This window comes from Sander vitreus, chromosome 8 (genome assembly GCF_031162955.1).
Source record: "Sander vitreus isolate 19-12246 chromosome 8, sanVit1, whole genome shotgun sequence".
NCBI lineage: Eukaryota > Metazoa > Chordata > Actinopteri > Perciformes > Percidae > Sander > Sander vitreus.
The window spans coordinates 28,446,332-28,463,958 of NC_135862.1; the positions used below are offsets into that span (position 1 = coordinate 28,446,332).

At 41.0% G+C, this 17,627-nt stretch overlaps 1 protein-coding gene across 1 annotated transcript in view; it reads right to left on the bottom strand.

Moving 5' to 3' along the window:
* Positions 1-17,627, bottom strand: part of kiaa1549la (KIAA1549-like a) — a 248,641-nt gene that overhangs the window by 50,205 nt on the left and 180,809 nt on the right. The window contains exon 14 of the mRNA XM_078258059.1: positions 17,131-17,276. Within this exon, the coding sequence (XP_078114185.1) occupies positions 17,131-17,276 (146 nt within the window). The remainder of the gene's footprint in view (positions 1-17,130; positions 17,277-17,627) is intronic.

Sequence of the window (17,627 nt, forward strand, 5' to 3'; positions counted from 1 at the left end):
CCACCCGCTCCACACACACTCAACACCTCGTCACAGGTGGCCTGTGGAACTGCCAGTCTGCAGTGACACCTGGATTACACCGACCAACACATCCACCCCTTCTGCTCTCTCCTCGCCTACTCTTTCACCCACACACCCAGACCCACTGGTAGAGGCGGAGGTACAGGCCTACTCATCAACAACAAAGTGGAGATTTTCTCTCTACCCACTGCCACAGTTCACTCCACAGCCTTTTGAACTTCATGCTGTTACCATAACTCATCCGGTACAACTAATCATTGTTGTCATTTACCACCCACCAGGTCCTCTGGGAGAGTTTTTGGAGGAGCTGGATGTCCTTCTTTCAAACGTCCCTGAAAATGGCCCTCCGCTGGTTCTTATGGGCGACTTTAAAGTGCGTCACTTTGTAACACAAGTTATAATGCTCGCCTCGCTGCTAACGTGGCATGCCCTCATACTCTGCTTCTTAACGGCTAGTTGTCCTTACCTAGCTACTGTGCATGTGTGACTCTCAACAAAGATTGAACATAATTGAGATGCCTCACTCGGTAGCTAAAACAGAGAGCTCAACACACAGGGTGAAAAGAGGAGCTGCAGTAATGTGCAGTACAACAAAAATATGGTGTTTTTTGAAAATTAAACCATGTAAACCGATTCTGGTACAACCTCTAAATACAACTATGAACCTGAAAATGAGCATAATATGAGCACTTTAACATCCAGACTGAGAAGTCAACTGACTTCTTACATCTTCTCTCTTCTTTTGCCCTTTCACTCTCGCCTTCCCCTCCTACTCACAAAGTTGTTACCCCACTCCATACCTCAGACCATTTCTTCATCTCTTACTCTCTCCCACTTTCCCAAGCTCACAACCATATCTCAAGAGATACTGTACCTGTACGACGCAATATTCGCTCACTCTCTCCATCTTCTCTGGCTTCATCTACTTTATCAACCCTCCCTTCACCTGACTCTTTCTCACTCATGCCTCCCAACGCTGCCACAGACACTATCCTCTCTACTCTATCCTCCTCTCTTGACTCTCTCTGTCCTCTTACTTCACGGCACGCTCACAAATCCTCCCCAGTTCTGTTGTTGTCTGACTCAGTGCATACTAAGAGGAGAGAACTATATGGGCAGTGGAAAGGAAATTGTGGAAATCTAAACACCCAGATGATCTGCTTACCTATCAGTCTCTTCTTTCCTCCTTCGCTGCCTCTATTTCTGCAGCAAAAAGCTCTTTCTATCAAACCAAAATTCAATCCTCTTTCTCCAACCCCCAAAAACCTTTTTCCATCTTCTCTAACCTCCTCGATTCCCCCAGTTCCCCTCCTCCCTCCTACCAACCCACTTTGTCAACTACTTTGTAAAAAAACAAGATGACATATGCTCTTCATTCTCCACCACACTTCCTGAAATCATCTTTCCATCCAAAACACCCAGTACTCTTTCCTCCTTCACCCCTCTATCTCCCAATCAAATTCTTAACCTGATAACCTCCACCTGCCCAACCACCTGCCCCCTTGATCCTATCCCTTCTCACCTTCTCCAGTCTATTGCTCCTGACCTTCTTCCTTTCCTCTGCTTCCTTGTCAACTGGTTGTTTCCCGCACCTCAAAGAAGCAAGAGTGACCCCTCTCCTCAAAAAACCCACACGCAACGCTTCTGAGGTAAATAACTACAGACCCGTCTCCCTTCTTATTTATTTCCAAAACTCTTGAGCGTACCATTTTTAATCAACTCTCTACTTATCTCCACCGGAACAACCTTTTTGATCCCCACCAGTCTGGCTTCAATGCGGCCACTTAACTGAAACTGCCCTCCTTGCTGTCCCTGAGCAGCTTCACATCGCTAGAGCAACCCCTCTCTCTTCTGTCGTCATCCTTCTGGTTCTGCAGCCTTTGACACAATGAACAACCAGATCCTCATTTCGACACTCAAAGATCTGGGTGTCTCAGGCTCTGCGCTCTCCTTGCTCACATCTCGCGTGGCAGAACTCACCTACCGGGTAACTTGGAGAGGATCTATCTCAGAAATTTGCCCACTCACAACTGGGGTCCCTCAGGGTTCAGTCCTGGGTCCCCTCCTCTTTTCTCTCTACACCAACTATCTCGGGTCTGTCATTCATTCGCATGGCTTTTCCTACCACAGCTATGCAAACAACACCCAACTAATTCTCCTCCTTCTTACTGACATTTCTTCTTGGATGTCTACACACCATCTAAAAACTAAATCTTGACAAGACTGAGCTCCTTTTCCTTCCATAACAATTGACAACTATGTGGTAGTCCCCACCCAGACTGCTAGAAACCTGGGTGTGACACTTGACAACCAACTCTCCTTTACTGCCAACATTGCTGCAACTACCCGATCGTGTAGATACATGCTGCACAAAATCAGAAGGATATGTCCCCTTTTAACGCAGAAGGCGGCTCAGGTTCTGGTTCAGGCTCTAGTCATCTCACGTCTAGACTACTGCAACTCCCTCCTGGCTGGCCTGCTTGCATGTGCCATCTGGCCCCTGCAGCTCATTTAAAACAGCAACTCGACTGGTCTTCAAGTCTATCCAAGTTCTCTCACACCACACCGCTCCTCCACTCTCTTCACTGGTTAACAGTTGCTGCCCACATCCAGTTCAAGACACTAGTACTTGCATACAAGGCCACGAACGGATCAGCCCCAGCTTACATCCAGGATATAGTCAAACCCAATGGTCAAAGTCCGCGCACTCCGCTCTGCATCAGCCAACCTGCTTGCTGCCCCCTCACAGCGAGGGACAACTAATCACTCAACAAAATCCAGACTGTTTGCTGTCCTGGCTCTAAATGGTGGAATGAGCTCCCCATTGACATCAGGACAGCTGAAAGCCTACACATCTTCCACCAAAGGCTAAAAACTAGGGCTTTCAAACGATTATTTTTTTTTAATCGTGATTAATCGCTGAACTTCTATAGTTAATTGCGATTAATCGCGTATTTTATCACATGATTAAAATTCTATTATTTTGCATTTCAGAACAGTTTTTAAGTACATATTAACAATCGAAAGCAATTTTTACCAGTGTATCTTGATTGGGAATCAAATTAATGCAAAGAAAGTTACTTCATGAACTTGATTTTAAGATTTCTAATTATTTATTTACTGTAAACAAAAGAAAAATGTGTGTCATTATTGCACAATTCCTCCAAGTATCTAACTAAAAAACTAAAAATCCCTATCCTTACCAGAGTCAATATAGTGTTTAGTAACTCCTAAATAATGTTGATTACTCACTGACGTCCAGTGATCACCGGTTAATGAGACAGCGTTTGCAGCACCTTGCAGCTGTTCCAGTTGGGCTGCTTTCTCCGTGTCATACAGGCTGTGTGTGGGGCTGCTGTCCACCTCGATGGCAACGAGACAGGTCAGAACATGCCAACCGTAGTATGTCTTTAAGATCTGGGTCCTCTACGATGCTGACAGGTCTGCAGTTAGTTGCCACCCGTTTCGTAAGAGCTGTAGTAATTTTTTGGGATTTGGTTTCATCCACAGGTCGGCAAGTAGCACTCTGTAGCATGCTAGCGGGTAGCATCACGTTACTACTATGCTTAGCTCCGTAGGTGGTAGCTCAAGCTTGACGTGCTTCGGTGATATTTTAATTCGGCTTTACACAATGTGCATATGGCTTTTGACTTGTCTACGAGCCGTCTGGGAGTTTTGGAAAATAAAAAGCGCCATTCAGGATTTCATTGCTGCTGTCTTTCTCCATCATGCCTGCAGCCTGCAGCAGCAGGATGTGTTACGAGGAAGTGGCAGCTTGATGATAAGTAACAGTGCTGCAAAGGGTCAAAATAGTAGCTTGTTAGGCACGACGCAAAGCTGAGTGAAGTGTAAAATACATTAATAAATGCCGGCATGAGATTAATGCGATTAAAAAAAATGAATCGCATCGCGTCGGCCCTTAATCGCATTGACTGACAGCCCTACTAAAAACACGTCTCTTCCGACTGCACCTTGGTTAAAAACAACTGTATACATATTTTTACAGCTGCACTTTCATATGGTTCTTTGTAATGTTGCTTATTTGAAGCTAATGTCCTTGCACTTACTACTTTGGAGTTTGTACCTTCAAGGTTGAAAGGACTTAATTGGATGTTGCTTTGGATAAAAGTGTCAGCTAAATGACATGTAATGTAATGACACATCCTGTCGACAAGGAGGAATTTACAATCGCTGAAACAGCAGGGGCAATAATTGGTAAACTTTAAAAAATAGAGAAGATGGTAATAGATTCAGAGGGCTCGAAGATAGCTTAATTGTTCTAATCAAATCTATCAAATCTTGTAAGCTGATAGGTTGAAAAGAGTAGGAGATGGAGAAGAGCTAGAGTTAGGTGGGCGGGTCCCACGATTAATTCTGGACCTTATAGCCATTACCTAACTTGTGACAATCATAATATAATTGGAATAAGTTTATTTCCCAACATTTCAAACTATTTCTTTAACAGGGCAAGTAAAATCACTGTAACATCATCCTTTCAGTCTAACCTTCAAATCACATAAGAGCTGTCAGAAACGTTGAAAATGTCAGACAAGGCTTTAAAATGGTATTACTTTTATTAACCTGAGTACGAAAATCATGCAGGTGAAAAGAAGCATTAAGGTAACGCACTCGTGCAATATTGCACAGAGATGGACGAAATTTGTGGCTGATAGTTACACATAAGTTACCGACAGAGACAACAAGCGTCACAGCATCGCAACGATGAATTCTGCGAGCGAAAATTGGCATGTCCACCTAGGTGTCATGTTTCCATCACTGCAGATTGGAGCTGGAGACGATAAATACCTGTGACTACTGCTGAGTCATTTCATTAGGTCATATTAATTATCCTTTGGGTAAATACAATGGCTTTTGTCTTTTCCACTAAAGACAAAAAAACAGATGTTAGTGGGGGGTTTTTTTCAGTGGGAAAGGTGCTCTCCAGAGGTTATTATAGTAATACTCCACTTATCTGCATTCTTTTATTACTCTTATTTATTTTTTGTGTATTTTTTTCCATCAATACTGTATTTTATTGTCCCTCATATGATTTTGTATTAAATCCTTCTTTCTCTATGAATCGCACATCTATGCTTCTAGTTTACTGGATTTACACTTTTATTATTCTTTTATTTCCTTGAACAGAGCTCCAGCATGCTCCAGTCTGCTTTTCTTCCAGTTTTGTCCATCTCCCGTTCTCTGTAGTGAGAAAATTAAACAATTATTCATCCTCTCCTCCTCTCCTGCAGGTAATCATTCATTCGCTTGCATAAACACTATAAATCACAAAACTTACTGTGAACATTGGTTTGCTGATGCAAAAGAGATTGAAAAACACAGCATCCTAGAATGTCACTGAACGGAAGCAATGGTGCAGCATTATCTGTGTTCAGAGCAATGTTTATGCCACCAATTGTGAGTCTGCAAAGCTGGAAAATGATCTGCTTTGTAATCTGTTGAACACGTCATGTCAAAGATGCAGTACATTAACTACCTCCACTGATAACAGGTACTGTAAGCATGTGTGTCTTATAAGAGTCTAAAAAGATTTTTTTTATCAAAATATCAGAATCACCGTTAAAGGATAACTACCGTTTTTTCAACCTGGACCCTATTTTCCTATGTTTTTGTGTCTTGGGTTGATGTCAATATGAACTGCGCACAACCTGGGTTGCTAACAGCCGGGGTGGCACAAATTATGTGATTGGTTGGAAATGACAGTGGGGCCATCACAGGTCCCCACACACTTTGAAAAAACAAGATAAATTTGTCTCACTGTGCTTTGCGCTGGGATTTCACCATAGACTGTATAAAACTAGGATTTTCACAGGCAGCTTCAACAATAGCAGAGCGGAGACGTTCAATTCATTTCCGAACAGTCCGCTGGCAGTGGGTGCCCGGATGTTCACTAGTCTGCCTTTTGCAGAGCAGTAGCGAGATGGTAGCGAGATAGCAAAATAGTGCCGATGTATGGTGACACGCTACGAGCCTCCCTCACGCCGCACTTAGTGTTAGTTTTAACCTTACTTACAAGTTGGATAATTCAGCCTACGTCCTCCCTTATCACTTATGATCGCCAGACTTTATTGGACATCAGACAAAATGCTCCAAAATTGTCTACAACAGCTCAATATTATCAAAACATCAGAGACCTGGAGCACTGGTTACCGAAGGGGATATGGGCATAAAAGAGGAAGACGTGGGGGACTGTTGGTGAGGCTACGGAACTGACCTACGCAGCCTCCAATACCAAGCATGCTGCTGGCAAACATGCAATCTATCAGCAACAAGATGGATGAGCTCCGCTGCCGGGTCAGTGTACAGCGAGATCTGGGGAATTGCTGTGTGTTCTGTTTTACGGAGATGTGGCTAACATCAGACTATCCGGACAGTGCCATACACTTGGACGGCTTCTCCATATTTCGTTCGGATCGGGCCAAGGCCACGACTGTCATGTCGAAAGGTGGGGGTGTGTGCTTTCTCATGGTGCTCTGATGCGGAAATGATCTCCCACTCTTGTTCGCCGGTCCTCAAACATCTTACCATCTCAAACATCTTACCATCAAATGTTGTTTTACTCCGCCAAAATTCCCATCAGTCCTACTCACTGCGGTATAAATCCCTCCCCAAGCCAACGCCAAGGCAGCCCTGGAGGAGCTCTGTGACGCTGTCAACAGATGTAAGAGACTGCACCCGCAAGCCCTCTCCGTCGTAGCCGCTGACTTCAATCACTGCAATCTAAAGACAGTGTTACCAAAATACTACCAACACGTCAGGTGTGTCACCAGAGGCAACAAAACTCTCGACCACTGCTATTCAACCATCAAGGGAGCTTATAAATCTGTCCCCCGGCCTCACTTTGGGAAATCAAATCATTCTTCCGTACTGCTGCTCCTTGGGTACAAGCAGGAGATAAAGAGGGAGAAACCCACTGTGAGTTGAGCGCTGGACTGCTGAAGGTGAGCTCATGTTGCAAGGCTGTTACGAATATACTGACTGGTTAGTTTTTAGGGATTCTGCTACCTTGCATGAGTACACTGAGGCAGTTACTGACTATGTTAAATTCTGTGTGGACAGCCGTATTCCCATGCGTACTTTTCACGTTTACCCTAACGAAAAACCATGGGTAAACAGCAGGTGGGAATTGATTGGCACCTCACGATTCAATATCAATTCAGAGGCCAACAATTTGATTCTAAACTGATTATCGATGCATCGTGATGCAACAATTTTTTTATGTACATTTCCATGTGTGATTTTTTTAAATATACATATAAATCTGAGTTTGCTACTCAAGAGTTTGCTAATCACTTCCTAGACAAAGCTTAGATTTTGACATATACAATATTTGTCACACACAAGTTTTAATGAAATGTTTTGTCAACTGAGGTTTTTGTTTTGTAGTCATTCCATGCTTAAGCCTTAAACATGCTTGTGAAAGTCACCTTCTCTCACAGTAATCTTCCATGTCAGAGGCTCATGTTTAAAGGTGGATAATTGGCTTCTTAGAACATGAAACATGAGGTGGTCAGATGTAATGTGATAAAGTAGATGAGCAGCCTATGTGTTTTACCTAATTCTTATTAGATCATGTGTATATATATAAAAAACATTTTTTCCTTTTGGCCATTTTCAGTCACTCTGTTTTCTTTGTACTTTGTACTTGTCTATTGTTTTAAATAAAAGTCAACACATTTAAAAAAAAAAAAAAAAGTATATATATATTTTTTATTTTATTTTTTACATCGACTATTAACTTATCAGAATCGATAATCGAATCGTTCTAGAGAGAAATGCGATGCATCTAAGAACTGATTATTTTTCCCACCCATAGCAAACAGTGATATACGCGTGAAATGAGAGGACAGTGGCTTTTAACTCTGGGGACAACGCTCGTTACAAGAGCGCGAGATACAAGTTTAGGAATGCAATCAAGTCTGCTAAAAAACAACACCGGGACAAGATAGAGCAATATTGTTGAAGGGGACTCTAGGCGCATTTGGCAAGGCCTACAAGCCACAAGGCCAAACCTAGTGGCTTCACAACAACCTCAGCTTCCTTCCCAGACAACTTAAACATTTTTTATGTTCGTTTTGAATGCGCTGCTGAGACACTGGCGCTGGGACCATCTTCAACTGGGGATGTACAAGTCAAAGTACCTCCTAAAGGGAACACACACACACACACACACACACACACAGACACATCATCTGCAACTGGGAATCCTTTCAGCAGGCATGCACATCAGGTCTCAGTCACTGACACACATAAAGCTTTTAAATCTGTGAAAATAGTGAAGGCTGCTGGGCCTGATGGCATTACTCCACGAGTCTTAAAGGAGAATTCTGGTCGATTTCAACACGTAGCTCTGTTGTTTGTAAATTTGGAGTGCTGTCAGTAGCGAAAAAAACGAAAACAATCGGTGTTGCCTACACCGTATTATCCTCCTGCTACAGTCTGCACCCAGGAGGCTGAAAGAGGGCATGTTTTAAACGTGCTTTTAGCCTCTTAACATGTTCGAAATTTCATTACAAGTGCCTACCCATGTGAAGTGATTCCTTCCGAGTGAACACAGTGAATCTGACTGCAGTAGATGTGAAAGAAATGCATAAAACTAATTCAGCTCTGTTTAGTTCCGGTGTTGAGACAGCAAGACTTAGGGGCTGTCTACAAACTACAACACCGAAAAGAGATACAACAAAAATATTTATTAATTTAATGATTAAATAAGGGACCGTTCAGTATTTATGGAATGGACCACCGGAGGAAAATAGGGGAGGGTCATGTCTTTTTATTCTTTGTTGAAGGGAGGGTCATCCAATTTTTTTGTCTAGGGGGGAGGGTCACCCAACTTTTGTATTCATGAGAACAGCAACATTTCAAATTGGCTTGTTTGGTGCATATTTATCCATGTATCTCCATGTAGCTCTCTCAGTCTCTGGCCCTATCGCTAGCAGATGGGTCACTCCCTATTTAGTCAGCCAGACAATTTGAACTGTAGCTTTAGAGTTTGGGATTTCCCAAACTGAATAAATCCCGCTCGCACATATAAACACAAAACTGCTTTGCTAGCTCCATCGTGTTGAAACTAAGACATCTGACGAAAAAATAATTTTATTCATTAGCATGATTGCCGTACTGTTTAGTTCTAAAGCATCCAAAACACCGTACGAAAACATAACGGACCAGACGCAAGCTTTTATTTTGAAAAGTCAAAGCTTGTGGACTGCACAAAGCCGGGAGGGCATGAGATGGGAGGTCTCCAAGCTGCAGCCATACCTGACTCAAATATCCTTTCGGTCCCGGTGATATTATATATATATAAACAACAGCATTTTCAAGGCATTTGAGAAGGAAGGAGTTGTAGCATGCAAGCTCCCAAATTGACACTCGTCTGAGAAATGGAGTTTTGGATAATGTTGAGCTTTGGCAGCTTTACCTATATGCTAAAATATACAATGACTGAGGAAGCCTAGTGACGAGTCCATAGCAACCAGAGTTGAATTTGTTATTACCCAGTGTGCTCTGCTGAATGGTCTCAATGTTTTATTGTTTTATTTCATGTGAATACTAGTTTACTAGATGAGTAAAAGGAAGTGTGCATTTAGTTTCCATGCTTATTGTGTTTCCACAACAATGTTAGTGAGTAAATCTACTGAAATGGCCACCACACCATAACAGAGGAGTATGATGCATAAGATGAGAATACAGAGGTGTAGTCATGTATGTCTTGGCTGTTAAAAAACAATGGCTATCTATATGTCTTTGCCAAGCGCAAACCAGTACAGAAGGCGTCAATAATTGTTGGGGAGGGTCATCCCTTTTTTCCAGGGTGGAAAGGGTCATCCAAAATTTATTGCTGATGAAGGGAGGGTCAGGTCTATTTTGACTAAAGATCCCAAAACTCCTCTGGTGGCCCCTGAAATAAATAACGAACAGTCCCTAAAGTAGTGTCTCCAAACTTACCTCAATTATAACAACCTGCTAGTTGTACTACAGCACTTACTTTTAAAAAATAAGCATATGCCTATTTTTGAAAATATTTTTGTATCTCTTTTCGGTGTTGTAGTTTGTAGACGGTCCCAAAGCACTCGTCCTGCCGTCTCAACACTGGAACTAAACAGAGCTGAATTACAACCTTACAACCTGAAGCACAACATTTATGCATTTCTTTCACATCTACTGCAGTCAGATTCACTGTGTTCACTCGGAAGGAATCACTTCACATGGGTAGGCACTTGTAATGACATATCGAACATGTTAAGAGGCTAAAAGCATGTTTAAAACTTGCCCTGTTTCAGCCTCCTGGGTGCAAACTGTAGCAGGATAACACGGTGTAGGCAACACTGATTGTTTTGTTTTCGTTTTTCTCGCTACTGACAGCACCCCAAATTTATAAACAACAGAGCTACGTGTTGAAATTGACCGTAATTCTCCTTTAAGGACATGTTATAGCCAACTAGCCTCTGTTTTCACTGACATTTTTAACTTGTCACTCTCTCTTTGTGTGGTTCCAAATTGTTTAAAACAATCAATCATAATTCCTGTGCCTAAGAAAACGACTGCCACCTATATGAATGATTTTAGACCTGTACACTGACTTCTGTGATTATGAAGGGTGTGAAGGCATATATCAACAACAGCATACCTGTCTCCACTGATCCATTACAATTTACATACAGACCAAATAGAGCTGTGGATGATGCTGTATCCTTGGCTTTACATACTGTGTTCCAACATCTAGAGGGCAGGGATACGTATGTCAGGATGCTATTTGTTGATTATAGCAGTGCCTTTAATACTATCAGACCTTCTATTTTAAAATCTAAGCTATTAGACGTGGGCCTCTGCAATTCCATCTGCAGGTCGATACAGGACTTCCTAACAGGCTTCCCCCAGATAGTTAGAGTTGGCACTACATACTCAGCCTCTATAGTGTTAAACACTGGAGCACCTCAAGGCTGCCGTCTCAGTCCTCTATTATATAGTCTATGTACTTGTACTACTAATACTCTATATGACTGTATTGCATACATCCCACTAACAGTATTGTGAAATTTGCAGATGATACTACTGTGATAGGACTCATTGACAGCAATAACTAAACTGCCTACAGGGATGAGGTGAGTAACTTGATCATGTGGTGCCGCAGAAATAATCTGTCCCTCAGTGTGGGGAAAACTAAGGAGGTTATCATAGATTTCAGGAAAAACAAACCCACACATACACCTGTCTATATTAACAACTCTCCATTTGAAATTGTCAACACCTTTAAGTTCTTAGGGATCCACATTTCAGACTCAGGTGTGCCATCAAGAAGGCACATCAGAGGCTTTATTTCCTGAGGTGTCTTAAGACATGGTATGTCCCTTAACATTCTACAGAACTTTTATCGCTGTACAATTGAGAGTATACTGACAGGCAACATTGTAGTGTGGTTTGGCAGGGCTACTTCACATGACCTAAATCATCTGACAAAGGTGGTCAAAACTGCATCTAAAATCATCGGGGTTCCACTTGAACTGCTCCAAAACATTTACTGGAAACGCAGCACTAAGAAGGCACTAGGTATTATGCAGGATTCTAGTCATCCTATCCAATCTCTTCTCCCACCTTCCATCAGGGAGACGTTTGCAGAGCATCCCAACGCGCACATCACGTTTCAGGGATAGTTTTTACCCCTACGTAATTAGGCTACTGAATGATAGTACAACAGGAAGGAGGGCTGTGGTCTGAATTTAGTTACTATGGTTACTGTGCTTAGATGTTTTTATATTTTATTTATGTTATTTATTTTGTTACTTATTGACTGGTGTTGAGAGAGTGCCAAGACACATTGTTTTTAATTGCTGTGGTACTGTACTAATATGCATCTGACAATAAACTTGAACTGAGCGGAGTTTACAGGCAAAACTGCCTGTAAAAACCCAGCGTAGAACGTTAACGTATAAAAACAAGTTTTTTTAAATTCTCTCGGCACCACCGCTCTTTCTGACACCCGTCTGCAGACTGCAGTTCAGAGTGGCTGCTGCAGTAGTACAATGTCTCTCTTTTTTGTCTTTGTCTTTTTTTTAAATGAGTCGTGAAGCCAACAGCAAAGCGCAACTTTACTTTTAATGAAATCAAACAAAGAGAAATGTTCTCCCCTCGTCTGTTCAAAAACCAAATACTAGAGTAACCTACTTCCTTTTCCAGCTGCTGCGATAAATATGCAGCGGACGAGAATCACTGCACAAAATCATCTGAGAAGTGTTTGGTGGTTATTTATTTGTGCTTAGAATGTAATCACTGTGAAACAATCATAAAATGAAACATCAACAAAACATTAATTCTGCTGGTATACAGATGGACTGTAGTATGTGATGTTAGCTGTTCACTAAATATGAGGTGAAAGCCCCGCCCATTTCTAGCACTTAAGGTAACTGTTATGCATTGCGCCCGGGTTGACCCAGGTGAGCTCTGAATTGTCATTAAGTGATATACCCACGTAAACTGGCTTGGTTTGAATTTCCAAAAGAAGGGTTGAACCTGACATACTGGTCCAGTATTAAGCAAGGGCAATAGTGCAGCTTGTATTTACGTTCACAAAAGTGCTCGTTTTGCCATTGACAGGCTCAGATTAGTGTAGATAAGTGTCTGACAACATTTTGGAAAGGATTATAAAAGGAGGTCTACCTTTCTGTTAAAGAGTAAGATCCTTTTTTTAAACATAAAAACATGTAAATAAACAGTAGTTTTAGCATCGTAAAATACACTTCATTCAAAGTTGACAGAAACTAAATAAAACTATGAAAAGCCGTTTAGGATCGTTTTTTCCACTTTTCTAACTATTACAACTCTAGTTTTGTTTGGAATGAACACATAGTTTACTGACTTACATGTGAAAATAGGTTGGCTCTATACACACTAAAAGTATTGTTTTTTTTAAATTGAGTCTGGTGGGTTTAGCACTAGCGACCCCCAGGTTAGCTCAGTTGGTAGAGCAGGTGCACATATACAGTATAGAGGATTACTCCTCGATACAGCGGTCCCGGGTTCAACTCCAACCTGCAGCCCTTTGCTGCACATCATTCCCCTTCTCTTTCATGTCTTCATCTGTCCTGTGGAATTAAAGGCCACAAAAAAATAACCTTTAAAAAAAGGCCTATCCTGTAGGGTGTAGGCGGAAAATGTTTGGCCGTAATAGCCCAAATTTGGTAGTTTTTGGCATGTTCTAATGCCACACATGCGATCATATACACTGAACTTGCAATTGCATGTTTTAATGAGTTTGCCTCCCCGATTATAAATGTGGTGAATTGTTGTAAAGGAGATGTTGCAGCTGTAAGCAGTCCAACAAAGTGCTGCCGTGAGGGACTAAACACTGAGAGATTCATAAACACAGTGTGACGCGCTCAAGATTGCATTGCAATGATTTATTCCTCCACATGTAAAATACAACTAGCACTGCAGTTACCAAATGTAAAGTTACTTTGTGAGTGTAAATAAGTACGTTAGTGTGGCGGTCAACAGAAAGTGTTCACTCCCAGGCTCACCCTCTCTCTATCAAAGCCCAAAAAACTCAGGTGAACAGGTGAAGCAAACAAATAAGATCATCACTTCTGCTCAAACCGCAATGAAAACACCCACCACCTACAATATAAGTGCACAATATCATAATCAATAAATAATATAAATGAGACCATAAACAACATACAATATGTGGCTCCTACAGGAGAGTTAGGCTTGTTGTGTGATTTGAGCCCACACAGTCTGTAAATAACTATTCATATTTAAAACTGTGCCTACTTTTGTAGACCTTATTTAGTTATTTGTTATTTAGTTATTATTTGTTATTTATTTATTTATTGAATAAATTGTTGTTTCACTAACATAAATGTACTCACATAGGCTATTACTGCAGGGAGTTCTATGACATTATGTTTTATTTTTAAACATGATATTTGGGCATCTGACATTAGTTTGCATAATTGGTCAATGGCAAAACAGCGTTCTAGGAGTGTTTTAAACTGTAAATTACAGTGAGGCTGAATTTTCCTCTTATTACAGTTCTGTTGTTACAACATTTACTTTTTTAAATGTTGTCACAACGGACAGTGCGTCTTAGAGATGGCTCTGCTGTAAAAAGATGTAAATAAAGATAGGCTCATTCATTAATTTGTTCATTCATTCATTAAGCCCATGAACGTCCTGTCATATGCAAAATGCAGCGCTTTCAGGTTTTTTTTTAATGCTACATGAGCAAGTTGTTGCCACCCAAAGTAGCCCGTCTAATGAGGATGTTCCCTGTCAATGCAATTCTTTAAGGTACAATATGTAACATTTCTGCATTAAAACACCTAAAAGCGACTATACCTATGTTATATATTTTGTTGAGTTGTGTACTTAAACTATCGCAAATGTTTCCAAAAATTTTCAAACCCAGAGAAATCTGCAATTTTATTTCTGACATGGGACTTTTCGTTTAGTCGTCTGTCAGTGGCTTCATATAACCTTTGACCCCTCTAGTTACTCTAACTTCCGTCAAAACACGGCCACCCAGATGATATGTTCAAGAGTAATTGTAAATCTTGCAATGTCACAGAAAGAGTTATACTCAGTAACTGTAATACTGCATTTTTTTCTGCCACGTGGCATCATTTTGTCATTGATTACATGCCACTTTGCAACACAGTAATACAGCAGAGACCATATTTATTGATACATTTCAATATCGATCGATCCAGCTTAACGTTATTACAATGTGCTGGTTGATAAGTAGCTAATGCTAATGCTTGGTGGGTAACATAAGGTTAAAACATTGTTCAACACGCTCATAAAATTATTTTTTGTATGATTGTTTTGACCACGGTTAACAGCACTGAGCTGACCCACAAATAAGTTCACCAGCAACGTTAGCTGTATAGATAGATTACTAATCTAATACTAATTTAGCCAGCTACCAACCCCCGGTCTGTCTGCCTCACTCCCCTGGCACTAAGAGACTTCTAACAGCCCCGGGACATATAGCGTTAGGTAACGTAAGCCCCCAGCCAGCTAGAAGCCATCCACTGTCATTATGTCTCCGTGAACGTTACCAGTGTTCGTGCCGAAAATCTCCTCCCTTCGGAGATTCTCCATCCTTCACGTTAAGCGGTTTTCACAGTTCATTTTATCCGACTAAAGGTTACGCACCAAAACGACTGGTTAAGATTACAAAAAAGTGAAGGGTGAAGATGTGAAGATAATTCCAGGCAGCTGGGAGATCTTCTGCTGCTGCACAACATCGGCCATCGGATTCCGCCAGCTATCCCCACCCACACCCGTCTCTCAGCATCGTTGAGTAACATTACAACAAACTCCTTTCGCCCCAGTTTAAAACATCCAAATACAAAATCAATACAAATCCAATCAAGAAAACGTAATTATGATGGGGAAATTGCAGCTATTTTATTAGAATGACATGAATAAACATTACTAAACGTAACATGAATAAAACTTGAATGGGTAAAAAACTTGTCTGTGAAATTATGCATTCTTTTCGGCGATGGTGTTTAGCAATGAAAACGGCAACTCCCATAGTTCCACGCAACTTCACAACGTCATCAAAAGTCTGTGTTTACCATCCATTGTTTTGGTTGCGAGACCCCTAGCAGCAGAAAATTACATAGTGTACGTTGAAAGTGTTTTGTCATCAATTATTTTTGCTAATATTTGTCAAACACTGAAGACATTTCTCTGCTCTCTAATCGCAGGACACACAGCCTCTCAATTGAGCGTGTGCATGGGACAACAGACAGACGTTTCTATCATCATGGTCGTATTGTTTTGAAGCAGAGGCTATAGTGGTTGTAAAATGTACACACATAGTAAATCGCAACTTGTTAATCAAACGTATTTTATAAGAATCAAAAGTTAAGACAAGAAAGTAGCCTATAGACTTAAATGAGTAGTAAGCTGTTTGGCCGGAATCCAACGCTTATAGAAAGCTCTGCTTAAATCAATCATGAAACCTAAATAAATCCTTTAATAAAAAGTGCATGTGCACATGAGGAGACAGGCTTATCATTTCTGACAATCACATAGGCTATGAAAGCATATATTATTTATGTTGTAAGGAACTCTGAAAGACAGAAAGTCAATTCTTTATTTAAAAAAAGTTTGGTGCTGTCAATAGCACCCCTACTACCAACGTCTAGGATTGTGGCTGTTCCATATAGTAGTGTGCTCTGTTGCTCATGTAACCACAGTCTATGATGTAATTAAGTAGTAGTGTCAGTCATGCCTGCTGGGTTTTTTGTGTTTAAGTTGATTGAAATGGAAAATGTGTTTCTGTGTGTATCTAGGACTAGATGGAGATAATTGCTAATATACCCACAACCTCGATAAAAAAGAAGGGAAAAATTACCGTGCTAATTTATTTTTTAATAGTTACCCAGTGTATCAAAGTATCTATATTCTCACAGAATAAGGAGAAAAGTGTCACCGGTTTAAAGATGAGTCATTTTGCTAATGCACAAACCATATGGTGTGGGTTGTATGGATTTGAATAACACCTAATCTGGCAGTAGGCTGTCGCAACTCTTCACCAATTCACCCACTTTCCTGTCTTTCCTCTGTGATTCTACTCAAAAGTAACTTGGTGCAGTGCTTATGGCACATGCCCTGCAAACTTTTTTTTTTTTATCTCCATAGCATTTTCAGCATTGCATCCGAATTAAAACACATAAACACTTAAAAATACAGACACCTGAGATGTCTCTTTTGATTCAGTTAAGACTGTGGTTTGTGTGTATGAGTAAAAGATGATGAGTGTAAGTGTTGTCTCTGACAATTACATGATGCAGAAGCAGGCTGAGTCACTACATGTATGAGTGTGTTCACTCTGTGCTCATATGCACTTCATTAGCTCATATAAATTATCCTTTGGGTAAAATATAACAGTATGAGAATGCGTGTGTGTGTGTGGTGGGGGGGGGGAAGAGAGATTAACACCTGTTTTTTAACTATGACAGACTTTGTGGTGGGTGCAAACGTAAAGGAGGGGCAGAATGTATCTCTTTTTATCTATCCATCATCTCTTTTAACCCCCCCTCCATATTTCCTCTCTGACCCCCTCTTCCTCCTCACCATTGGGGCTCCTCTTGTGAAGCTCCTCCTTGCCGTTCTTGCCGCTGCTGCTGGTCACTGTCCTTCGGGCTGAGGAGCTCTTGCTGGTGTTCAGCTTCCCGGAGCCGTTACTTGACACAGAGCCGTCCTCCTCACTTGGCAACCGTATCCATGGCAACAGAGAGAGGCAAGGGAGGAAGGAGAGGGGAGGGCTTGTAAGTCTCAAGCAGTACACAAGCAGTGCATCATCTCATATTGGCACTATCAACTTTAAATCTAATTTGGAAAATAAGATTAATAGAGCATAAAAAACATGTAAAGCTGCTTTACACCCCAAAGAAATGTTGTGTATTGGTCTGTATGTGAGTGTGCATACATGTAATGGACAAAAAAACTAACCAATATTAGAAACTGTAACCCAAAACTATTATTATTCCAAAATATGAAAAACAGCAAGAATATGAAATTCAAAGTAATGTGATTTGCATCCACAATCACAGCTTCAGCATGACTGTATT